We start from the raw sequence: 27,445 nt of genomic DNA on the forward strand, positions 1-27,445 counted from the left end.
CTGTCCTTGAGGATTTGGACTGATCTTGAGAAAAGGTAAAAAGCAATGGCCTCGGAACCCAGACAAATTTCTCTCAATTGTGTTGGCAGGAACAGGAAAACATCCAGTTCCAAACGGCTACTTCTATCTGCAGTGACCGGGCACCCAGTTCCAACTGCTATAAGCAAATTAGCCTAGCATCTTCTGTCCCAGGCTTTTTAATACATGGGCCGAGACTTGGTCTGAGGACTCACTTAACACTGGCAAGTGGTGACTGAGTAACTGAGGTGCAGAAAATTCAGCACTGAGTCTTTAGTTTTTTTATCAGACAGGAATAAAATACCACGAGATTTCAAAGAGATAAGCTAGACGCATATATATCCACTGGGAAAAGTTACTGTTATCCTCATCATAAAAACACAAGCGAATTATGATGGAAATAATTAAGAAGGAATTCCTAACTTATTTGGAGGCCACAGGACCGTTTAGTCACAGGTTAGGATTGTGGAGGGTGGTGGACCAGGGAAGGACTGCCTAGAGCAGCTAATGATTATTTAGGGACCAGAAAATAACTTGGGTTGTGTTAAACTGAGCCCAGGAGAAATCCCAAGGTCTTGTTAACTCTAGGGAAAAAGCAGCCAGTACATACACAGTAAGAGGGAAGCCAATGGAGAAGTGCACATGCTCTTGGGTTCAGTCATTTTGTAAATGTGAAGAAATCAGAAGCTTCTCGTTGGACCAGAAATCAAAGTTGCTATTTCCAATGATCATAATTTTTCAGAGGAGAGTTGTCAGGGAACAGATACTCTGTGTTGGGATTTACACAATCATCACGGACAGACTAGATGCTGGGCTAGCAGTAAGGGTCTGGGGCTCAAGCTAACTACATGGAGAAGGGACACAATACTTGGGATCTCACTCCGCGGCACCTACCAACCGGCCAGAAGTAGCTTAAAGCTCTCCAACAGAGATCCATTAAATGTTAAATAGAATTCAGAGAAGATTATTTTCAAATAGAGTCAGATCATGGACTCTGTAATGTTCACAAATATAGAATCAAACACATAATTATAAAATGTTATGCTAAAAAGACTGGCTCTTCATCTAGCCATCTACCGATGTGGCTTATTTAGATGAAGACAACCTCCTAAGACAATTGATAAAAGACTCTTCTTGTAATTGTGGGTCTTCCTACTCTAGAAACCAAGTGACAGGAGGCGTTGATGATGGGTAGAACACTTCTCAAAAATAAAAGATATTTCTAGGTCCTCATTGGTAAGTTAACACAGAAAAAACAGGCAGGTTGGCTTTGCATATGTACTAGTTACAAGACCCATTCCGTGCTGCTCTCCAGAGGATACTAAAAAAAAAATCTTTGCTTACTCTTTTCAGCTTTTCTCCTTTACCATGGAACACCAAAGAACTTATGTGTCTGTATCTATTCTGAAAATGAAATCATGAAACTGTAGTAGGTAAAGAGGTATTTGGTTAATGGCACCGAATAAACTCCAGTAAAGCAACATTTCAAATGGCGACAATCTGATGGAAGTTTTCTGGCCACTACTTTTAGTTTTAATTTTAATGTATGTGAAATCAGAGGAGCTGAGCAACAGAGAAAATGTCTATGTTGCTCTGAACCAAAGACATCATGGGAGTATGCACTACCATGGGATATGAAATTTGCCATCTTTTGAGTCAATTTATGTTCAGCAAAGAAAAAAAGCATCCTGAGGGAAATAACTGATAATAAACAATGTGTTTCTACAACCTCAAAGGAAAACCAGTAGGATTCGGACAGGAAGAAATACAATTACAGTCTGGCATGCTGTTTATTTTAGCTTTTACAACAAAGCAAGGGTTTGAAGACCCTGAGAAGAATTTCACAATCACTGACTATACAGAGTCTCCAATCCCAGAAACAGTTTATAATAATTTCATGGCACATACGACATGCATCAAATACTCTGCATTATTCGATAACTAAATAAGACACTGGATCATTCTCTTCATGGTTTCACAATCATATATTCATCCCCTTTTACCTGAAAAAGTCCATTAATACTAAGATACAAGGATCTTGGACAAAAACCAAGAAAAAAAACCCGTGACCTTTTTTTAACGAATGCATAGCCTATGATTTCTGTCCTGACAAGCTTTCAAAAGTGATTCTCATTTAAATAACTGTAGAGAAAACACAGCAGCAATTCCCAATCTTCTGTCAACAAAACAGGTAATCGACTCTTCAGGGTAGAGACATTTACTTACAAGAAGGGCTGTCTGTTCTGAAGCATAACTTGTATGTCAGATGGTGGGAATTCTATTTCACACTATCAGTGAATGGAGAGTTGGTATTATTAAGGCTTCAGGAATTTTCCATTAAAGTCAGCAATCTGTTAAAAACGTGATTGGGTAAACCAAGTAGATCCCATGATGTTGGCATGAGGAAGTATTTCTAAGGCTTCAAAGTTCTGAAAGGGGCTCTTCCTTTTTGGGTCTGATACTCATTTCTTCCAGCCTTTCTTAAGATGAAGCTTGAAGGGGTATTATTCAATCTGTTTTATATTAAAAAAGGTTGTTTTCATAGTCATGCTATGGAAGTATAATTCAAACACATCCTTTATAAAAAAATAAGGAAAATAATACCAAAATATTTATCTGTAAAAAGAATTTCATGTTTCTAAAGAAACCACCACCACTAAGGTTCTCTTGATACCACTGTGGCTATGTTTGATTTGATCATTTTCCTGTCACTGATTTAGGGAGTCTGAAATAAGCATGACAGAAGTTTAAAATACAAACCAGAAACATTAACCTTAGTTCCATGGGGGGGGGGGTGCACAATATGGGCAATTTCTCCACACTGCAGAGAACCACTTGGAGCAAATATTTAAGATTCATAAAAGAAATGCTTCTTTTATAAAGTAGAAGAATTTTAACTAGATGCATGATTCAAGTTAGAAAACCAACTGGATCCCCACTGAGTTGAAACAGTTTAATCACATGATTGTTTTACCTGATTGTAACCGATTTTGTGTGTGTGTTTTTTTTTTTTTTTTTTTTTTTTTTAATTTCTTTAGTACTTGATTCCTTCCGTACTATACTTCCCAAACTGGTTGTGGAAGGTACAAGGTTGAAACTCTAATAATTTATTGCTGTGTCTCTTCAGGCAGTGTTCTCCATCAGAATCTCGGGGAAGGTTCTCTTGCCTCTTCTAGTTTTGTGAGGATCCACTGTTGCGGGGAAATAAATCAACATTTGCTTATTTCAAGAACTTGCAATGAAACTCAAAATGTAATGAGTATAAATTTAGAAGTTGGCTTTCTATTTCGGTTAGGTGTATACGCATGGCCAATAATTACATTCATCCTGCCTAAGACATTACTCGCCTCAGTTAAATAGTCCAGAAGTTCAGAGACAATGGTACCAGGTTTGATTTACTAATAAGAATAATATTTTTCTGGGGCGCCTGGGTGGCTCAGTGGGTTAAAGCCTCTGCCTTCGGCTCGGGTCATGATCCCAGGGTCCTGGGATCGAGCCCTGCATCGCGCTCTCTGCTCCTTGGAGAGCCTGCTTCCTCCTGTCTCTCTGCCTGCCTCTCTGCCTACTTGTCATCTCTATCAAATAAATAAATAAAATCTTTAAAAAAATAATAATATTTTTCTAAGGTCTTTGGACTTGAATGTGCATCTTCAGAATAAGAAAAGTAAAATAAATCATCCTGAGAGAGAAGAGTCATTTGGCAGCCGGCTGAATAACTGTGGCATACTGTGAAAATTATCTGTGCAACCTTTCTTCCAACAATGTCAGTTCTGTGTCACAAATCTTCATGATTCCATATATAGGATTCTACTGCTGGAGGAGGAGTAATTACACAGAATTCTAGAGCGGCTAGCTGGAGAGCAACCTTCTTGGGCAGTTTACGTGCTCTCATGATACAAATATTTTCTATCTTAAAAGGCTCTGAAATTGCAAAAATAAAATGCAAATATAATGCAAATCTTCCTACCAATAAATATCTATTACCACTGGGGCTGTATAATGGATGAAAGCCCCAGAGGCAATATTAGGGTTATCTCATTATGAGATGCTTCCGCAGAGGTCTATGTGCTTCTATTAATGAAAGAAGAACTTAGCGGGACTGTCTCTAAGATAAACAGAGCACGAGAACTGAGCCCAGTAGCCTTCTCTGGATGTTTTTGGGAGAGCAGGAAGATTAAAAACCAACCTTCTGGGGTAAAATAATATGGTGACAGAGAGTAAATGAAAAATGTATTACCGAGAAACTGAGAAAGGTGGTAATGAAAAATAGTCTTGAGGAAACATCTAGTTACATATACTAAAACCGTAAAAATACAAAAACAAAATTAAAAACAAAACTTATCTGCTTTAGAAAACAGTCCAACTTATTACATGCCTTTGGAATGAGAAGCTGCTATCTGTTTAAGTAAAGAGATTCATTATATTTACCCTAGCATCCTCTGGGGTCTTGAAGTTAATTATTTTTCCAAACTCCTTGGCATGAAACACAGACTTCACCCGCTCCTATAAAGAGAGTAACTTCATTAAAATGAAAATCCAGTTGGAGAAATAGGATTTAAAAAATGCCACAGTTCTGTAAATCTGTGTTTAAAGTGTCCACTTTACCCAAATCATATACCTTTAAAAAAGCCAAGAATGAAGAACCAAGAAGACTCAAACACAAATGGAAAAAAAATTAAAAAAAGACTAAATTCTACCATATCCATTATAATTAAGCTTACGTTAAAAAGCTTTGAGATTTCAATTGCCAAAGCCATACAGGGTTTATCCAAAGGATGAGGAGGTAAGTCAGAGCAGTGTTCTCCCCTCCAGATAGTTCTTGGTATCTGGCCATGAAATCAAGATGAGTTCAGTTAAAAGGTAATATACACAGGTGTGTTGTATAGGGGGTTGTGTATGTATGTAATTTCTGACATTTTAAATCCATCTTGCAGTAAGAATGTAACTTTAGCTTATTGCACTCTACTATTTTTTTTTTGATTGTCCTCTAATTTTTATGCTTATCTGGTGTTCTATTCAGTGTTTGTGGCGAGAGCTAATGGTGGACAGGAGAGGGTAAACAGAAGTAACAGGGTTAAAAAAGAGGGTGATGTTTATCTCTATTAACTATGGGCAGAGCTAAAGGGGAAGCAATGTGAGGGTCTCTTGATCAAATAATGTCTCTAAGTAATTCAAACATCCATGTAAATACAGACTCTAGAAGACAATAGATTCTTTTACTTCAAAAAAAAAAAAAAAAACTGCTGATTAAAGATTTCAAGAAAAGGTAGAAGGGAAAGAAACCAAGACGGTAAGAAGAAATTTATCTTTGGAGAGAGAAAAAGATATGAAAAAAGCCAGGCAAGCGTACAGGCAGAAAGTCATAGGCATAGGCATAGTCACTATTCATTACCTTGCACAAGACCGTAGGGCCTTTCATTTTCTGAGTGATTGAATCAGAGAAATTCCCAATGTATAAGTTGGTCGAAGATCTCAAGCACAAAGAGCCATTCTACTCAGGAGCTGCCTGTGTCTTTGGAGTGAGTGGTAAGACTAGAGACATGATCTTCAGTGGTTAAACACAAAGCCCTGGGGCAGTTATGAACTATAGGCTAGCCCAGAAAACGTCTGTTTCTGCCTGCCTGTGTCTAAGGACCCTTCTTCAAGCAACAACTTTTGAATCTCCTTTGGGTAATATTTCTCACCTCCTCTCACTCCAAATACTTTAGATAGAGCTGACCCTTCCTTCTCGGAAACACCATGGTGATCCCATGACCCTCACCTGGCCAGCTGGCTCACACAGGCTCTCTAACCAAAATGACTGGCTCAGGATAGGCACGTGACCAAAGGTGGCCCAGTGAAACCCAGTGAGAAGCTTTCACGCTGCTGAGCTAGTAGGATATAAACCTGGAACATCTGCTGGCCGACTTGACCATGAAGCCAACACTGAGGAAAGTAGGACCTAGAAGTGAGAGTGGCAAAGGAGAGAATGAAGGAGGAGAGGAAGGGAGACAGAGTAACTGCTAATGGCATCACTGGAGCATATCTAAACTAGCAGATGCAGACTTTTAAGACTTTCAGTTACAGGAGCCAGTTAAATCCCTCAAAATCAAAATAAAACAAAAACAACAAAGAACAAAACTTACTTGGGCTGTATCATTTACAGTATTTCCTACTAATACAGCCAGTGCCAAAGTGCCCCTAAGCAAAGGTATCTGGTCCAATACCTTGGGGCCAAGTATCTTGTACTTCTTTGTATCGCTCAAAATACTTCGTGGAATCTTTAAGACTTAAAATGGATACTGTGTCTCTGCTGATTTACCAAATGACTAGCAATTCATTATATCTACATTCAAGTACCAGGCGCCATGTTAGTAATCAATGCAGAGTGAGAGATGGCCTTTGGCCTCAAGATTAGAATGGAATTGGGAAGTTAATACCTATAAAAAGAAAAAGAAGTACCAATAACTGTCTGTTAGAGAGAGGCAAATTTTCAAGAGTCTGTTTTTTTTAAGATTTTCAGGGAAAAACATTTTGTATGGAACCACTAGGGATTTTGAGGTATACAAATGATTTTCTCATTTTCGTGTCTTGGACAGCAGTGAGAAGTTGGGGTTCTAGAAAGCCAAGGCCCAGGAACATTATTGTCAATGCGAAAGCACAGAGTCCGGTATTTTTTCTTGGCCTGGCTTGCTCTTCTTTAAGCCTGAGTAAGACAGGAGGTGTAAAGGAAAACCACAATAAGACAAAACAATGTCTATAAAAGAGATGGGAAGTAGAGGACCACTTCAGTGCGTTATTTTCAGTTCCAAGTTTTCAAAAAAAAAATCTATTCAACATACCTTTGCTTCAATGCGTAATCTTCTCCCATGAACAATGAATGGCTCTTTGGTAAACTCATCAAAACTATACTGCCACTCACAGGTAAGCTGTCCAAATGTTCCTTTTGTTACAAACAATACACCACTGGGGGAAAAACAAAAAAGAATCCACTATAGAATAAAGGCACTTATGTAGCAAGATATACATTCATTGCAAGTACCCATAAAACATTAACCAAGAGACACTATATTCTGAGTCATAAAAAACCTTGAGGAATATAAAAGAACTGAAATCATACAAAGTACATTCTCAGATCGTAATGAAATTAAATGAGAAACCAGTAACAGAAAGAATATTTCTAAATGCTTGGAAATTAGCATACTACTATATAATCCATGCATCAAATAATCTCAGAAGAAATCAGGTAGTATTTTGAAGTGAATGAGAATGAAAATACAACACAACATAACAAAATCTGTGTGACATAGCTAAAACAATGCTTAGTGGGAAGTTTATAGCACAACATATTTATGTTAGAAAAAAACGAATGAACCAAGAGAGACTGTGGACTCTGAGAAACAGAAGGTTTTGGAGGGGAGGGGGGTAGGGGTTGGGAGGGCCTGGTGGGGGGTATTAAGGCAGGCTCATATTGCACCACAGAGCACTGGGTGTGGTGCACAAACGATGAATCTTGGAACACTGAAAAAATAAAATGAAATTTTAAAAAGATGAATGTACTTCTAGAGTCAAATATGTAAGGCACTTTATACACAATGGAAAAAAATTTGCAGAACCTATTATTAGCTAATATCTTGGAGAACTTTCAGGTAATTAATGCTTTAGAATGCTTCCAAGGCTCCATGCAATAAGCTTATCAACCTACCTCAAAAAAGCCTTTTAAAATTATTTTCCCACCTTGAGAGGAAAAAAATGCATTCTGTCTATAATAATCCTATTTAATCCTTTCTTCAAAGGCCTTTACTTTCCCAGCTCTTCTTTCTGGTTGAAACATCAATTCTAGGTACAACCAGATTTTTTTTTTTTTTTAAAGAAATACATACTTTAAGTTAAGGGATTACATTACAGAGCTGGCTCCTGGCAGGAACAAGCTAATTAGGACTTACATCTCTCACTTCAACCTTTTGTCTCAGGCCCCCTCTTTCACCAATCCTAGATTACAGGGACTGTTTGAACAAACCTATGGGTCCTCCCACGTATCTTCAACCATGTGAAAAATCTAAGATAGGCTAATCTTGTAGCAGGCACGAAGCACTCTGTGCCCCCTCCCCCAATTCAAAGACCCTTTAATTCTTAAATCTGAAACTTGGAAAGAAAAGAAATGCTAAGTATGAATACTACCTTTTAGTCAACTACAACTCACTCACTTCTCTCACTTCATAAAGGTTTATAGAACTTCCTTTAAAGAGGTCTACTGTGTTGAGAAGGTCAGTTTTCAAATGCTAGGAACTGAATTGTAAACTATTAAATTTTGCAACTGGCTCTTGTTCAACTGTGATGAATCACAATTCATGTCATCAATGGGAGAGAGGGTTAATAGAAACATGAATGAAAATCGCTATGAACAAACATGGCCGCTGAAGCTCTGCCCCTAATTATAAAAGCTTATTAACAACTTACATGTAAAATACAGTACATACTTCTAAATGAATGCTAAGTTGTCCTTTAAAATTAAGGAAGATGTTCATATGCTGCTATCAACATTGATCTAAAGCAAAAAATTAAAGCACAGAATGGTACACTGACAGATTTCCATTTACATTAAGATACACATGTGTGATGCTTGTATATGCAGAGACTATTTCTAGAAGGAAACAAGTGGTTGCCTCTGGGACAGGGAAAAGAGGCACTGGTACCTGGGATGAAATGAAGACTCACTTTACCTATTCATCTTCTAATGCTGTGTAAATTCTTTACTCTGTGTTACTTTTTAAATAAGAAAATTAGATAGTGTTGCAAATTTTAGACTCAGAAATGATTAGAATGAAAAACATTAGAAATGACTGCTAAGGGGCGCCTGGGTGGCTCAGTGGGTTAAAGCCTCTGCCTTCAGCTCAGGTCATGATCCCAGGGTCCTGGGATCGAGCCCCACATAGGGCTCTCTGCTCAGCAGGGAGCCTGCTTCCCCCTCTCGCTCTGCCTGTCTCTCTGCCTACTTGTGATCTCTGTCAAATAAATAAATAAAATCTTAAAAAAAAAAAAAGAAATGACTGCTAAGTTCAACAGTGAGCTTGAACTAACAAGATGTTAATATAACTTCTCCTTTTCAATAGTGAACAAAACCACACAGGCTTATTGACTACTCCTTTCTATTCAGCCATAACCTGTCTCTCAAGCACAATTTCGCTCTTTGCTATCCATCCAGAACTCCCCATGTTAATCCTGCACCAGCTCATTCTTTTCCTCAGTTTAACAATGACTTGCAAACATTAGGCCCTCTGAGGCTGTGTATTTTTGCACGTAGCTCTACTGTCTACAGTCTACTCGAGGATTTGGCTATCGTTGGGAGTATCCATGTAAGAACTGATCTGTCTCCAATGGTGTATGTACTTACGTGAGTTTCTACGCATGCTAATGAAAAGATATCACAAGAGGACTTCTGGGTAATCTGAAATTATGTACTTTTTCAGAGGGGAAAAAATGGTAGTGTGAAGATAGTTTCACGGGAATTTCGGGAATTTCTGTATTATTCAAATTAGTTGAAAAAATATTAAATTGTTTGTGCATGGCTGTGCATTTATCTGTACAAAGCTAAATATGAATTTATGGAAGGTTTTTGCTACAAGGCTTGTAGAGCAAGAGGACCAGAGTTAGCAGGAATCACTGTGACTATCTGCAACAAATGATGAATGTCAACTGCTTCTCTTCATGAGTGGCTTCTCAGTTAACCTCTCAACAAATTACATTCCAGAAAGAAAGTTACCTTTTAGTTATCATTAGCATATCTGTTTTATTGATCATGACATGGGTAAAATACTTATATTTTGCAAATCTTCCATTTTCCATGACCTAAAAAAAGGTGAGAGAGAGAGAATTTCATTATTATTTCTATTCTAATGCAAGTAATGCACTGTGATCCTCTAGAAGCCATTTCTCAGTGGGGGACAAATTATTAACATACTTACACAGTAAATATATCATAAAATTGAGTATTCATAAAATTATTGCTGCTTCCTTTTTAAAAGCACCTTTTTGCACTGCTTTACTCAAGATGACTCAATTGCAGCTATTTCAATCGTTAATGCTGGATTTTTAGAAGATATTGTTATTACCTACAAAGTTTAAATTGAACCTATTAAAGTTACTATTAAATTAGCATACTCATTTTTTCCAGGATAAAAATGTACAAAAACACATGCTAACACATATTTACATGTATGTATAACATAATTTAGTATTAGCCCCATCTTGCATCTTCCCTGGAATTTTCCTATCTGCCTTACAAACATGCTTTTCTTTGCCAATCTCATAATTCATTCAAAAATTCGGAGCAGAGTGGGGCTCCTGGGTGGCTCAGTGGGTTAAAGCCTCTGCCTTTGGTTCAGGTCATGATCCTAGGGTCCTGGGATCGAGCCCTGCATTGGGCTCTCTGCTTGGCAGGAAACCTGCTTCTTCCTCTCTCTCTGCCTGCCTCTCTGTCTACTTGTGATCTCTGTCAAATAAATAAATAAAATCTTAAAAACAAAATAAGGAGCAGAGTGTTTCTGGACAAACTTGGAACCTGAGGACCTAATTACCTTATTCAACAGCCTTTATTTTCAAGACTGCTGAAAGACACTATCTATCCATGACATTGTCAACAAATCTTTTTCCCAAATACTATACATAATATAAACAAAATACAATTACCATTTTTAGTTCTGCACTAAATATTATTTGCTCTGAGGATGGAGTTACTTTGGCTAAAAATGTCTAGTATGCTAGACTACTATCTTTTAAAGGCAAACAATGTAATTGTGACTCAGATCCCTCAACAGGAAGTAAGTTAAGAATTTAGCCAAAATGTTAAGGCTCCTGAAAAAATTCCAGAAGAGATATAAAGATTTTAGAAAACTGTGTTCCATGAGGCTATATGCAAAACCAAAATTATTTAGCTTAGAAGACGCTAACAAGTAACTTCATAATAATCTTAGTAGAAAAAGCTACCAGAGTAATTTTCATTTTATTGGAGACAAAGTTAAAAAAAAAAAAAAAAGCAGTGACTACAACAACAGGAAGAGGCATACAGATTCACTGCATGGAAGAATTTTCTAACTTCAAAGATAATAATACTCAAAAAAGAGTATTTTTACTATTTGCTGTAGGAGGTAAGGCACGTAAACACAAATTCCTTGAGTTACAAACAAAAAGGGGATATAAGCACAGATTCAAAAGAAATTAATAAGTTATTAGATAATAATCTATGCAAATAAATCTGAAAAACTAGGTGAAGTGGGCCATGTTTTAAGAAAATATAAATTATGAAGAGAAAGAAGTATTAAAATTGCAGAGGAAAAGTAGAATTTTTGCAGATGATAGTATTGTTTAGAAAGCCTAAGTACATAAACCCAGTAACTTTATCTTACAAACACAGTATCAAATTGAGAGATGGAAGGAAAAAATTGTTTAAAGAGTAATAAAAAAGATAAACATTTATGCCTAAGTTTAACAAATAGCATGCAGAATTTATGTGATAAAAGCTCTAACACTACTGAGGGGAAAAATGGAAAATTTAAAAATGGAAATCTCTACCATATTGCTAGATAGAAAATTTCATTAACAATGTCATTCCCTTTCCCCAGCCCCAATTTTTACACCCCCCCGATACGGTCACAAGATGGTTGTGTTAGTTTGTTCTGGGGGCAAGAGATGGAAATATTTTGACAAAATTATACTAAAATCAATCTAGAAAAAAAGGTGATAATATCCAAAAAAACGTATAAGATGAATGAAAAGAGAACTATCCCAGCAGACAGGAACACAATTTACAAGCTACAGCAGTGGAACAGTTTGGTGCTACTAGAAGTTATATAGAGAGATACGTCAACAGCAACAGTACAGATTCCAGAAACTGACCCAAATGCATACTAGGACTTTGTAAAATCCTATATATCCCAAAACAGGAATATATAAAATCAAGATTGCATTTTAAATTAGTGGGGAAAAGCACGTTTTAATAAATGGCGTTTCAGGCAACTTGTTGGCAATACCTGGGTCTCTACTTCTCTCTATACCACATAAATTCCACGAGGATCATTGATTTAAGCATACAAAATGAAACTATAGAATTACTAGAAAAAGTAACATTATAATAATATTAAATGAGAAAGCCTTAAATATAAAATGCAAAGCCCATACCACAATGTAAAAAAATTGTTATGTACATAGAAATTAAACACTATATAGTAGTAGAACAGTAAGCAAATAATCAGATATAAATTAAGTAACAACATAAAAATCAAAGAATTGGGAAAATATCTGTCAATACAGAGAAAGGGAGCTAATTTCATAACACAGAGAAATATGAATAAATCAACAGAAGAAAACTGAGTAAACCAATAGGAAAATGTGTCACAAGCTTACAAACAGGTAGTTCAGCAAAACACAAAATCTGACCAACAAACACATGAGAAAATGTTCAACTTAATGCAAAATCAAGAAAATGCAAATCAACTAAAAGTACTCATTAAGAATTTGACTGCTTTTATTTTATGCAAAAGTATGCCAAGATACACACACAGAAGTCTTCACAGTAATACTATGTTAAAAATATCTAAATTTTCATTAAGAGAGACTGTAATAAAGTATAGCTTAGCCATACAATGGGACATTATATAGTCATGAAAAGAAAGGGCGATGTGCATACTGATATCAAAGATGTGCAGACATATTCAGTGAAAAGAAATTAAACTACTGGGAATTAATGGTGGAGGACTAGAAACACATTCGTGTATACTTATATATCCATGGGAAATTTCTGTGGGGGTTGGTGGTTACACACTAATCTAATAGCGCTTATCCCTGGGCTTGAAAATGATAATAGTGGGGGAAGAAGTCAACTTTCATTTTTAAAATTACAACTTTTTCTTTCAGTTATTTTTGTATTTGTAAAGAAATTAGCTTAAAGCTTATTTTCTTTAATTTTTTTAAAAGTTTTGTGTTTTTTTTTGTTTTGTTTTTAGATTTTATTTATTTATTTGACAGAGAGACATCACAAGTAGACAGACAGGCAGAGAGAGAGAGGAAAGCAGGCTCCCCGCTGAGCAGAGAGCCTGATGCGGGACTCTATCCCAGGACCCTGAGATCATGACCTGAGCCGAAGGCAGCGGCTTAAACCACTGAGCCACCCAGGCGCCCAGCTTATTTTCTTTTGTTCTACATAACCAAGCCAAAAAACATCAAGAGTACAAATGCTGATCTCGCCAAGAACATCACTACCACCAGGAGTTAAGGGTCCACATGCCCCATTAATAGATCACAATCTTCAAACAGCTTAAAAGCTATGATTTACCTCCAAATACCTAACTTCTATTTCAATATTGTTTTAAATATGGGCATTAAAGAGGACCCTGCTTCTCATCGCCTTCCACTTTTCAGATACAACTTAAATAAAACCTAACCTCTGCATATAAGCAATTAAACCAATGTCAATAGTCACAGTAGTACTGATAGAAACAAGAGCTAAAAATCTTAGAAAAAAAAGTCATGCTTTTTTTTGGAGTTCACCAAAAACCTTAAATGCAGCACTTGAAAGATGACTAGACATTATGGTCGTAGTCATCTACTTTGAAACATACAATGAACTACATTGTTATCAGAATGGATAGATTTGAATAAATGTCAAAAATAACTCCCTATACAGCAAAATTTTGCTGGTCTCCATCACAAACAGGTAGAGAGGGAATAAGAATAGCACTGTAAGCAGACGCTAAAACTCTGGAACTAAGTCCCAAGGAAAAATGGGAGCAAATGAGAGACAATCTGACAATTTATCAACCATCATCTACCATCATGCTGTAAAGTCTACAAATGTCATGCCTTTGACTGCAATTTCCTAATTATTTGTCTTTATAAGTGCCCTATATGGAAAATTTATATTTTCCAAAACATCATTATAAATTATCTAAGGAAAAAACTCCAGATTTTAGACCTGTAGGAAAGTTACTGTCTGTGTAAGCATGCACCGCTAGCACGTGAAGCAGTGGACCAGGTTAAGTGTCTTACCCACCCAGTCCTCACAGCAACCCTGGTAATTAGGTAACAGCTGAGTGTCTTGCTCGGGGTCATACTGATACATGTGGTCAGAAAAGTGGTTTCTTCAACTTCTAGTTCCAGGGCTTTTCACTATACCATGATGTTTCCTCCTATGGTGTCAGTCACACGTTTCCCACGGGACCTCAAAAATGTCTTCAGTATCCCTGGATGCTGGACACTGCTGAGACAGGCTGCTCAACACCGCAGGAGGGATGATTTTTGTTTAGGTTAACAGGGTCCATATAGTTCAGTGTTAATAGCCTATTTTCTTCCTCTAAAACAGATATTCGGTATCAATGTGTCTTTTGAAATAATTTGTGATACCCTTCAAAATAAATGAAGCACTAGCAAAACCAGGGCTAGAAATCACTATGTAGGGCCTTTGCACCAAAATTTGGCTGAAATACCAAATAATCAGGCTGAAGTATCAAGTACATTAGCTAGTATGTTAGACATGTTAGCCTCATTTAACATGAGGCAGTGGTTAAATAAAAAACAATTTTTTCCTTATTCATTAAAGTATACAGGAATTACTTATAACTGAGGACTTTCTTAAAGAAGCACAAACTGTTACAGATAATTGGCAGAACTTGTAGACAACAATCAAAATGCATGGTTATTGGTAAAAGGGTTCCTTTTGCATTAGAAAAGATGAATATATAGGTCTTAGTTTATTAGGTACAAATAAATCCAAACAGAAGTGACCGCAAACTCTGAAACACAAGAGGTAAGAACTTGTAAGACAGTGGAGTCAGGGTTACCCTCTACTAACAGTCACATTTCCTATCAGATCAGTCCCAACACTTAGAAAAACAGGCTGGAAACTACAGTAATGCAGAGAACATTGCTAACACTTGCAAATCATCTAAATGTTCTGAAGCAGCAAATTTCTACAACAAAAATAATTCTGAAAGATCAAAGCAAAATATGGTAACACAGATATTAGGAATAAATCATGAACATGGAAGGCTTTAAGTCCCAAACAATATAAAGTGCTAATATTCATGGGAAATATATTTAAGGAAACTGGATACAGGGTAAGAACACACAGTTCAGGGGGAAAAAAAATCTGATCAGTATCTGACTCTTGGAAGACTAGAATTTCATGGAGGTAAGAGTTTTTTTTTCTTTCAAGCTAGCAACATGAAGTGTAAGAGAAAAATGAAACTCACCTAGATGAAAAATAAAGAGTAAGAATGCTCTCAGGCAAGTCAATCTATTGGACAACAAATAGCTGGCTTTATAGATCAGCTAATTTGAATAGTCAGGAGATAACGGGGAAAGAGGAAAGGTTTATAAACATATTAAACAATTAAGCTTATTTTTAAAAACAATAAAATTTAGGCAGGTAATCCTAAAATGGTAAATGCCAGCATTTCTCAATTATTTAAGAAACAGACAATTTTAAACCAAACAATCCTTAGACAAAGATGTAGTCAATAAATATATAACCTTCCTAGAGTTACCTGCTTAAAGGTTAGGGATAAAACCTTTTCTAATCCACTTTAAACATGAGAGATTTGAGGGCTATGGCCCAGGAAAAACAAGGCATTCAAGCAAGCTTCATGATAAGATGTAGTAGAAATTCATTACCTCAAAGCTCAATGATTTCATATATATATAACAGAATAAACACATTTAACAGTGATGAAGTGATATTTGGCCTATTCTGGGAGGCAAACTGCTGTTAAAAAAAAAAAAATAAAATCTCATTGTCATGAAATCTGATGAGGAATTAGCCCTTACTGAATCCCCCATACCTTTGTCTCCTCCCAAGCAAATGAGCTATTTTGATTGTTAACCACAGGATATGCTATTCTCACAGCTCAGACAGGGCAGGAAAAGAGAGTATAACCCTGTGACAGAACATCAAATAAAATATTACCCTTAAGAGATGTGAACTACTGTCATCAACTGGTTCAATTAAAAGTCTGGACAAAAGACAGAATTATGCTTATGACGTAATTATGTACACTGATTAATTAACCTATCTAATACATTCTAGAAGAAAGGCCAGAGGTGGGTCGGAAATAATGTAAGCGACAGTTATAAGTCTCTTCAACATATTTCCAGCAGAATCTCTACTGAGCAATATTTACTCATCATGATGCTATCCATACTTGAAAATAATTTCTTTTAAACATTTTACCATTTCTTCTAATATAGTATGGCTCTCAGAGCAGTCCAAATTACTGAGGTTTTTTATTGTTTCTATTGCTCACCTACTAATGTATGGAAATGGTTGTAGTGTTTTTCAAGTATTCTAATGTTGAAAGGGTTAAAAAAGGGGTAAGATTCATAGGTGCTTTTATCCTGATAAAAAGGAGACAAATGAGGAACATAAAATTTATGTAGTAGTGACCAAGAACTAGCAGCAGCTGGTATCCATAGAATAATGAAATATAGCAAGTCCTTACTATAGATTGTGCTAATAATCATATATATATATATTACCTCACCTGAGGTAATTAGTTAATTAATTTAGTTCTTTTAAACCACCAAGATTACTGTTATTTTGTTAAGTCGTGCAGTTATCTCCATTTTAGAGTCTGGAAACTAAGGTCAGACAAGCACAATAGATTATAAAGCTGGCCAAGGCAAAAGCTGGAACTGAACTCTGGTTTACTTGGTTCCGGAATCCAGGCCCTGGGCCACAGGGTACTGCTGCAGCTCAGAGATTTTCATGGTCAGAACAGATCACTACAGAACTACATACCGTCCAGCGGACGTGGTGAGATGCAATTTTTAACAGCTCACTGGTATACGGATTCAGATATCCCACAAGCTGTACTGTGTCAATGCTTCAACGTTATTTAATACCTAGGAATCTTTATCTTTCTGGATGACTGGGCATATCTTATGTCTCCTTTGATTCTTACAGTTCCTCTGAGCCTTGTGTGTAGCAATCAATCAATCAACAGGAAGGAGACTGTGAAGCTCTGACATGTCAGGGTTGGCCTCTAACAGAGCTCTTGATTTATCCTCTAGTCACCAGATCAGAAAATGTCACCACAGTTATAATTTCACGAGAGGAGCAAGAATCTTGACTGCTCTCTTCAGGCCTGTAATCTTAAGATCTAGAAGGGTGTCCAATACAAAAGGAGACTTTAACAAATACTTGTATAGAGAATAAATATAGGGCATTAAATTTTTCCTTTGTATTCACATTAACTATACTACTAGATCAAAAATTCACTTATACATATATAATTATACATTTACTCTTTTGGCAATTTTGAATTTGAAGTAGTCTGGCAATTTATTCTACTTTACAAGAACTATGTAGACTCCCGTACTTGTATGTTGCAAAACTGGTGCTTCATTGTATCTCCAACTTTAACTACCTCAGACTTGAAGTGCCACAAAATGCCTAACAAATGTTTCTCCACATTGCTTCTTATAGGGTTCTTTACAGTGGTAATTTTTCACTGAAAATTTGATATCCAATTCATTAGAGTCATCTTCAAAAGTAACTGGGACATCAATTTCATTTGAATGTATAACTGAAGACTCTTAACTGATAGAAAAAGTATACACAGTGCTTCTTTTCATAGAGGACATTAAAGTTTGTTTTTAGGTGAATGAAAGTGGAATCCAATTCAATTCTGTATGAAAAGGAATAGTTTTATTTGGCAAGAGAACATCCCTTCTTTCATAGGATATCTTGCCAATAAAAAAAATAGACTTCATAACTTAATACATTTTTTTTTAACAACACTACTGTTAGAGCAGACACTTTAAAAAGTTTCCAATGAGCTTTACTAAGTTCAACTTCAGCTGGAAATTTCTGTGCTGTCCAAAGTAACCAGGGGAAGTCACACAAGGCAGAGCTCTAATACATAAGAAATCCCAAGTTATGATTTTGCATCGTTAGCTAAAATAAAGGTGAAAGATCATCTAAATTAATACTCTGGTAAGAAGAGAGTAAGACTCCAGGTGAACCTACCTGAGTGTAACATTTGAGGATGTACTAAATTTTCTGTTTTGATAGTATTTATCCTTCTCTAACATATTTACAAATTTAAGGGATGCAATGATGACAAACTTTTGAAAAAGATTTAAAAATGAAATTGGTCTCGTTCAAGTTACTGGATTAGAAAAGAGAATTTTTAAAAATCACTTTATACTTGAGACAAAGAGAAAACTGGAAATTCCACTAAATGGAACCATCACCTCCAGAAAAAGATGTTAATTTCAAAGCCTTATTCAAAAAGTACTGTGATGTAAAACTGGAGGTTCTAAGTGGAGTGAGATGCTCTTCTGGTGCAAAATCAAGTTAGTGGGACCTACTACTAAACGTTGGAAAATATGGGCCTTCGAAAATGATGTACCCCCAAACTCTCCAAAAGATCTCTGCTAAATTGATAAATGAGGTATGAGACTGTATCCAGGTTGGATGCGTAATCTCCTTGCCCAGAGCATCTGCTTTATTTGGGACACTAAGAGCTCAAACTTTCCTGGACAACAGCATTTGGCTCTCTTCAGATTTCTCATCCCATTCAGAAGTCTGCTTCTGGAGGGAAGAGTTAAAAAATGAAGAGTAAAATCCAATAAGCCTTTGTCCCCTAGTTCTTGTCCACTTACTCAAAATTTCAGATGAAGCCAGGAAGAGTGTTCGGAACTACTCTGGTGATCTGACTGCCTATGGTAAGCCCTTTCTTCCAGATCAGTTGTAACTCTCCTCCCGAAGTAAAGGGAAAGACCACGTCAGCCGAAGGCAGTTATCTTCCAACTGCCATTTAGGCAGTGTTTGAAGCTAATTATAAACATCTGTAATTTCTGAAAGAAAAGAAATATACAACAAACAAAAACAGCCTCCCTGCTACAACTCACATAAGCATAATAACATCATGGAAAGAGATGTAAGAGATTCAAAGATAACACAGATAAAAATTTAAAATATCTGAAATGCTTAAGAGGTACCCTCGTGGGATAACCAACTGACAACATTCATGCACAGTGAACGACACAAAGATCTCATGATCTCTCATACACACACACACACACACACACACACACACACTCATTCTAAGAGGCAAAGATTTAAGGGGTGAAAACTTTAAAAAGAAACATGTTCAACAAAAACCAAGAAAGGAAATCTATTACAGCTATAAAACTTATAAAAATTAAGAAAAGATTCTGCTGGCTTTTATGTATGTATTCCAGAAATAAAGACCAGTTTCCCCACACTAGAATTATTCTATGAATAGATCACTTTTTTAAACTTTAGAAGTTAATAATTCTATTTATAAGAACTTATAATAACAAAAATATACAATAGAAATTTATATATTCGGATTATAATCATGTTAATAAAAATTTTAAAAGGAACTGTAACATAAATGGTGGGGAGACAGGATAATTTTTATTCCTATAGTTTCCTACTTTACTGAACATTTAACATTGTAAAAAAAATAAGTTTTGAAAATTTTTATATCTCCCATAAAATACAACAGTTATAGACCGAGAATCAATTTTAGCTAACTGATTGACAAAAGGATTTAGCTCTTTCCATGGAGGTTTGGGTCTTTAAATTTTTTAATTCTTAAAAATCCCAAGCTCTGGGGCACCTGGGGTGGCTCAGTGGGTTAAAGCCTCTGCCTTCAGCTCCAGGCATGATCCCAGGGTCCTGGGATGGAGCCTGCTTCCCTCCCCACCTCACCCCTGCTTGCCTCTCTGCCTACTTGTGATCTCTGTCTGTCAAATAAATAAATAAAATCTTAAAAAAAAAAAAAAAAGAAATCCTAATCTCCACATTCAGAAGATCTTTATAGACGTATATGATTAAAAGGTTATTGATAAATGATAACTTAGGGTAGAAAAACACAGCATACCCAATTAAGAATTATATATATATATATATATATATATATTTAGCTAAGTTTCTGACAATCCTGATTATGTTTTTTTGTTAAAAAAGCTAATAATAACTATTATTTTGAATGCTCAGATATTTATGAATGTCTAAGATTCAGAACAAAGGCATACTGCAATTTAGTACATATCTTTATTATAATTTCCACTGTTTAGGATATTTATATATAAAAAAAGAAAGAGGGCTATATTAAAAACCAATTTTACCAAGTTATTAGACATGTAATTTTAGGCTCATTTTTTAGAGGTACACTGTTGCTGGATAAATTCATCACACTGATTGAGATAATGATGTACATGAAAATGGTCTGCCACATTAAAACTAACCAACCATAAACCCTTATGTATGAAAATCATAAATTATTCTAATTACCTCCCTAACACATACCTATTTGAAATCATGTGTTTTATTCTTCTCTGATTCAGGACTTTCAGTAATGTTTTGTATTGTATTCAGTGTACTCACTGCATTTCATCAATTCAAACATTCATACACTGAAATTAAAGATTAAATCAACAATCTTAACATTTTTAATCAATCTCCATTTATCCCTAAGGTGCAGGGATAGAAGAGACTGCCGTTTTTATATGTCCATCATAATTATTACTTGATCTAAATGAATAACCGTGTATCTTATTTAGACCCCACAAAACCTCTAATATTTTTTACTATTATAAATAATAAATTCTACATTTGCAAGGAAATCTCTAAAACAAAACCCAAAGGCTTGAAGGTACAGTATGAGCACACAATAACACTTAGGATGGTTGTTTTTGGTCTTCCTCTCATTACTACAGCAAAGTATGAAGCTAAATTTCACCACAGGACTTAAATCAGACAAACTACTATTGCAGCTGTCATTCTTTATATGACCTGGGGTGTAAACATGATAGCATATATTTCATGTTGAATGTTGATGCCTTAGTCATAGATCTACAATGGCTCCATCTGCAAATTTTAATAACATGACTTGAAAATCAACTGATTAACACTGATATGTATTTTGAACCATTTCAAAAAAGCAAAGTTTATAAAATCCAGATTATTTTAAGCACAGAAACAAACTGAAATTTATTCTGACTTCTTGTTTCATAAGGAATATTGACAGCTGTATTACTCTGGATTTACATTTGCTATATCGAATTCATCTTATTTCATTCATAGGCTGCTCTTGTAAGTTTATTCATGGTGACAGGTGTTCACAATTCCAGGCCTTTTATGGAATTTTCTTCCTGCCAGTTTTCAGTATGTTATTCAAGTCAAGTAAATACAAAGGCAAATAAGAATGAGTAATTACTCCCTTAGAGGAGAGAGAAAGATGCTCCTTCCCTTTTTCTATACATAAGCAGTGACCATGTAGAAATGCAGAATATAAATAAAGGATATGGATAGGTGTGGTATCTCATAATCAACCTTTCAAATGCGGCTTTGTCACTGGACTTTCTCATTAGATCATACTCCCATTTTAAAATTCTAATTAATTACAGAGCCTCTAATAAACAAAAGAACTATTCATCTCATGAAAGTGCCACAGTTGAACTCATTTTCTGCTTATTTGATGGAGTAAGAAGGTATTTGTCCATGTCCTTTATCTCCAACAAGAGCACATTAGTATAAATAGTGTAATCTTAAATCTTGAATAAAAAATACGATTTTTTTAAAACTGGAAAAATAGTCAAAGAAGCTTGAAAAGATTTTTTCACTGTGGTAGGAAAACAGAAACAGAACGAACAAGGGCAATTATACTGTCAAAGAACGTATTTCACTTCTAAGGCTTAGAAACTGAAGATCGATGAATCCTTAGGACCACATGAGCCACATAACAATTTACTAGCTACCAGAGTATTGTTTTAAATCATTTCACTTTTCAAGGGATTTTAAACAAATGCAATCTTACTTACAATTTTCTTTGCATTAAAATGGCAAGTCAATGCTGAAATGCCCAGACCTTTTGCAGATAAATTCTTAAGAATCTTAATGAGAACTATACCATAGTCTTAAGTGTCACAGACCAACCACAGGAAACTCAGTAAATGCCTTGGAATCAAGAAGTTTAGCATTTTTCCCTTTTAGAAAGGCCCCATGCCTAGCTGAAATGTAAAAAGCCAATGAAGACATTTCCAGACCTCTCCTTCCTAAGGCATACAACAATACGTAACAATGGGCAGTGTTCTCTCTAGCTTCTTGTAGGAGGAGAAGGTTTTGTATGATCTGGCCAATGGTGAGAGAAACTAGTGGGGACCAGATACCAGTCTCCAACACCAGTCATGACTATTTTAATGGTAACTGTTCTCATGCATTCACTATTCCAAAAAGATAAGAATACTATTTTGAGGAAAACAATAATTACGTTCTTTGACACTGACATATTTCTTGGTCCCTAGTACACACAACCTTAATTCCTACTTAATTTAAATGAATGTTAGGCAGGTAGGTATTTCAGAAGAAATGTCTTAATACTTTTTAGCATCCTTTTTTGTAAGCTCAATATTAAAAAATTAAAAGTCATTCATTTTCTAAGAAAAAGAGAATACTGATTTACAGAAGTAAAATGTTGGTAAACTTAAGAATTAGACTCAGAAATCATGGGCTGAATCAATTAAGCCAAAAGTTGAACAATGAAGGCAGTTATTTACTATAATCTAATTAATATAAGCTCAATATACACAAACTGATTAACATAAATAAGGTAAATGTTTGTTGATCCCAAAGCACAGCAGCCATAGGGATTAAACATCATATTACTGTGAGAAAGAGGGAGAGACACAAACAAAGAAACAGACTCTTAAGCACTGGGAACAAACTGGTGATTACCAGAGGGGAGGTGAGTGGAGAGAAGGGTGAAACAGGTGATGGGGAGTTAAGGAATGCACATGTGATGAGCACCAGGTGATGTATGGAAGTGTGGAATCACTGTATCATCTACATGAAACCAGTTTTACACTGTATGTTAACTATACTGGAATCTAAATAAAAATTTCAGAAAACCCCATCATATTATACTAATAGGCATTTACTCTTTAGAGGATTTTCTTTCTTTCTTTTTTTTTTTTTTGTATATCTAACTTCCTCGTGAAACAGGACAGAATAGTTTTATTTAAATTGAAAATTAAAGAAAACCCTTCAGTGCACAAAACAAACAGTTCTGTTCATAGATCTTTCAGAGACATTGATAATATTTTCCAATACAACCAAGAAAAAAACATACATAATTCTGCTTACTATAAAAATTCTTCTGATGTCCTGAATTAACTTTTAATATTTTATAAGAGGGATACAGCATACGGATATTTAGGTTAATAAGTAAATATAATGACTATAAAACCAACTTTGTTCATTGTATATATACATATATAATGAAATAAAAAGTGAACCAAAGAACAGAACTTTTTTCTTTGTAAGACTATAAATTATGTCACTAATGTCCATAACAAATCATGAATGTTCCTTATAATAGCAGTACAACCTATGTGGTTTTGGAAGAGAACAACAAATTCATATTGCTTGAAGTTACATCAATTTATTATTATTAAATGAAATTTGACAAAAACACTCTTAAAATGCTAAATATAAAATACTGACTGGGTATTAATATTCTTTTTTATACGATGGCATTCTATTACAGCCCAGAAAATTTACAGAGAATATTAAAAATGGTATTTTGCCAATAAACAGGTACTTGAAAATAAAACTAGTGAACATTAAAAAAAATATTTAACTTTTAAATCTTAAAGATGAACTCAGCATTGCAAAACTACAAAACATACACAAGCAAATGCCAGAATATATAGTATGCCCTACTTTGGATGTAGAATACATTTTTTTCTGTGCTTAAATATGTAATTCCTTTGCTTTCTGTAAACATGTAGAAAAACATTTTAAAAGGAAAAAGTATTTTAATACCCTAACACTGGACATACGGGCGTTGTGGTAGCAGTCATACAAAACATGTTAACGAAACATTCCAAATAAAATGACAAAGAACATGAATTTAACATTTCAGATCTGACTAATCATCATCATCATCATCATCATCACTACTGCTACTGTGAGTCATAATCCACTCCCTGTAGACCTGAATTTTCTGTAAGCATGGTAGAGGAAAAAAGAAGCACAGAGGTTAGTTAAGCATGGCAAAATGCTTGCAAAACATGTAAAATTATGAAATGTTCAAGGAGTCAGAATAACCTTAAGGCAGAGTTCAGATCTGAGTAGGGCAGTAATTACAGATATAACATTCCATAACTTAATAGACCTAAGACTAAACCTCGCTGGCTGGTACACTCAATGGATAAAATAGTTGGATGATACCAGTAAGGTATTCCATGAATATATGAGAATTATTATTCTATTTCTCTAGTAGCAAACTTGAATCGCCCAGCTGGAGGCACTGTAATACGGTACTCCTTTCTAGATACAAAGGCATACAACCAAAGTGTGTTTTGTATTTAATTATATATAGGCCCATATAATTTACTGAACATAGAGTACCTTTTTTTTTCCTTTAAAAGAATTAGAAAATAAAAGGAGAAACATTTAAAGTATTATACATTTGCTAAAGCACCAATGTTAAATCACTTAGATTTAATCTCTCTAGATGAGACTTTAAATCCTGTTTCTACATCATCTGCTTTTTTTCTAGAGTACTGGCACTCATGTATTGTAAAATATTTGCTAATGACAGTTTTGTTTTAAAAAGCACCATTACAACCAACCAACAACCTGCTTCTCACACCTATAAGAGAACAATGCTAACCACAACATCCTAAGGCCTCTGGTGAATATAGGTATTCCAGCTAATACTGTGTTTAATGCTCTTGCTAAAAAACAAGTAAAAATGGCTACAAGGATTGTGAGGTTTTAATCATTTAAATAGCTCTTTTAGCAGTTAACACTAAAACTGGCCTACTAAAAATAATATGTACCATTAAAAACACAGAGCCAAAGATCATGGCTTTTAAATCCCAAAGTTTAAAGCTTCAGCAAACCATTAATGTAGGTATAAAATAAATTTACTTGTCACTAAGATCAAATTATCAACTGAGAGAAATTTTTGTATCTCATGGCTTTCTTATTTATCATAATCTATTTCCTAATAATGAGGATTATTCCCCTCACTACTCATCCTTACTTCTTACTGAATTAATTAAAAGTTTCTCAGGAAATATTTTTAATTTTTCAACAGGTGATCTAGTAACTATTCAGCCCAGTAAAATGTCAGTAATAGGTTAACATAAGCTACTAATACAAGTAACAGGTTCCTTCCCTAAAAAGGGAAAGCTGGAATTGAGTAGAAGTATATTTTTCAATTGTATTAACCAAGGGTGACTTCTGCACCATTTCCATCTACCAAAGAATGATATACTATCACCACAGAGATTGCACAAAATGCCTTTTAGAGCACAACCTCTCACTAGATCACCACTTCTGTCCCAATGTGCAATTATTTGGATGCTTTAAAAACATTTAAAAACACACTATCGCTTTACTAAATAATATACACTAACTCAATGGTCATGTTTTACTATATTAGATGGAAGTACATTTTACGCAAAATTATATATCCTGCATGTAGTGGGTAAAATATTGAACTTTTAAATATTTACCATGATCATTTTAAACATGACAATATTTAAAATATCAAGGTTATAAAGGAAGGACCATATCCCCACTGTTTATTATTACTACAAATATTTTCAAGTCTATATAACATAATGACTCCTTGTCTGTTTGCAAAAAAATGATTTAATTTAGTAGTCCATATCTAAACCAAAAATGAAATAACTTTAAATTGGTATAATCTATTATGGTACGTTACCTACACCATAATCCAAATTTTAAAAAGTCCAGTTTTCAAAGTAAGAAAAATAGCTATTATTTTAAATAAAATATTCTACCTCCAAATGGCTTTTTTTTTCAAATCTGATTTTCCTTAATAAAAGATGTTGGCTTTCATGTGAACTGCTTATCAGATCCCACAGATTTCAAACAGACCACACAGGCATAAGGCAAGAAGAGGGTTAAGGCTAGTTGAATATCTTCAAAAGAAAAGTCTAAGAACCCAAGAATTTCACCAACAGCAGTGGTATGGGTTTTTTTCCTTATCCATGTCCAAATGGACATGAGAACTGTGTAAAAGCTACTAGTGGCCTGATATGCAAAGGGAAGTACCCTAAACAGAAATGGTTTAATTGGTTAAGTAAGTACCACCAACTATGAGGGTACATAAGGCATGATGGTTTTCAACAAATTTAGCAAATCCAGTACAGAACTAAGAACATCCTATAAAAAGATCAGATTCACTAAAATCCTATACAAAAATTTACCAATACAAAAGCTTTTCTTTGTATTCAAAATACTGAAACAGCTGTACGTAGTTTGAAAATTTTAAGACTAAAATCTACGGTTGGCTTTCACTTGTAAAGTCATGCATTAATTGTTTTCATATCAAACTTTTTGATGCCTGTAAAAAAGAAAAAAAAAATCTTATAGTAAATAAATGTACATTAAAACCTAAGTATTAGAAACTTATAAACAGAATTAAGCAAAACACATAAAAGCCGAAATAATCTAACATATATTTAAAATAGTATATAACTACTTTTAATACAGCAAACCTGACTAAATTACTCGTAATGTGTAAAATGTTTCTTCACCCACCTGTAACATCTGGTTTCCAGTCCCATCCCTCAACCTGTAAGGTCTGATGACTCCATCCTCATTAAAGAATCGTGGGGGCCGCAGGCTCTCCACTTCATCAGAAGTCTCTGTAGCTCTGCAGGAAAAAAAATATAACTTGACTACAAAAATTATTCAAGAACTCTTTAGTACACTTTAAAATGCAACTACTAAAAAGAATCTTCTTTTGGATAAGACTATTACACCACTTCTCTATTTTAAAATTTGTCTTTATGCCACTAATGTAAGATTTCTAAAAAAATGTCAACTTGTAAAGAAGTTTGTTTAGACTGTCTTGAATTTTCTTTGTAGACAATAATTACAATCAGCAAATGAATGTTGCTTTTCTTCTTTTTTTTCTGATTTAAGACTTCATTTCTTTTATTTTTCTATTATACTGTCTAGCTCTTCCAGTTCAATGCTAAGTACACCAATATAATACTAAATATAAGAGGTGATTGTAGCTGACCTTGCCTCATTTCTAACTCTAAAGGGAAAGATTCTTCTACTTCTTTTTTATTTATTTATTTGACAGAGACAGCGAGAGAGGGAACACAAGCAGGGGGAGAGGAAGAAGCAGGCCTCCCGCCAGAAGGGAACCTGTAGGGCTCGATCCCAGGACCCTGGTATCATGACCTGAGCCAAAGGCAGATGCTTAACAACTGAGCCACCCAGACACCGTAAAGGGATAGCTTCTAAGATTTCTCCATGAAGAACCAATATTAACAAAAAAAATTTTTTAAGGTATCTTTTGTCAAAACAAGGACTATCATTTCTACTCTTAGTCTGCTTATAGTTCTTTGTTATTGTTATTGTTTTTTA

General features: G+C 35.0%; 1 protein-coding gene across 5 annotated transcripts in view; it reads right to left on the minus strand.

Annotated features, from left to right (window-relative positions):
• Positions 1-1,789: 1,789 nt before the first annotated feature.
• VPS13A (vacuolar protein sorting 13 homolog A) overlaps positions 1,790-27,445 on the minus strand; it is a 231,275-nt gene continuing 205,619 nt past the window's right edge. For 2 of the 5 annotated variants that reach the window (XM_032306307.1, XM_032306303.1), the window contains exons 68-73: positions 26,606-26,720; positions 9,761-9,846; positions 6,840-6,963; positions 4,740-4,844; positions 4,447-4,521; positions 1,790-3,209 (exon numbers count right to left, since the gene is read on the minus strand). In XM_032306307.1, coding sequence (XP_032162198.1) covers positions 3,159-3,209; positions 4,447-4,521; positions 4,740-4,844; positions 6,840-6,963; positions 9,761-9,846; positions 26,606-26,720 — 556 coding nt within the window. In that variant the 3' untranslated portion in view covers positions 1,790-3,158. Of the gene's footprint in view, positions 3,210-4,446; positions 4,522-4,739; positions 4,845-6,839; positions 6,964-9,760; positions 9,847-22,973; positions 26,409-26,605; positions 26,721-27,445 lie in introns of those variants that run through there. The other 3 variants (XM_032306304.1, XM_032306305.1, XM_032306306.1) reach the window with 3 other exon arrangements.

Source organism: Mustela erminea, chromosome 12, assembly GCF_009829155.1.
Source record: "Mustela erminea isolate mMusErm1 chromosome 12, mMusErm1.Pri, whole genome shotgun sequence".
Lineage (NCBI taxonomy): Eukaryota > Metazoa > Chordata > Mammalia > Carnivora > Mustelidae > Mustela > Mustela erminea.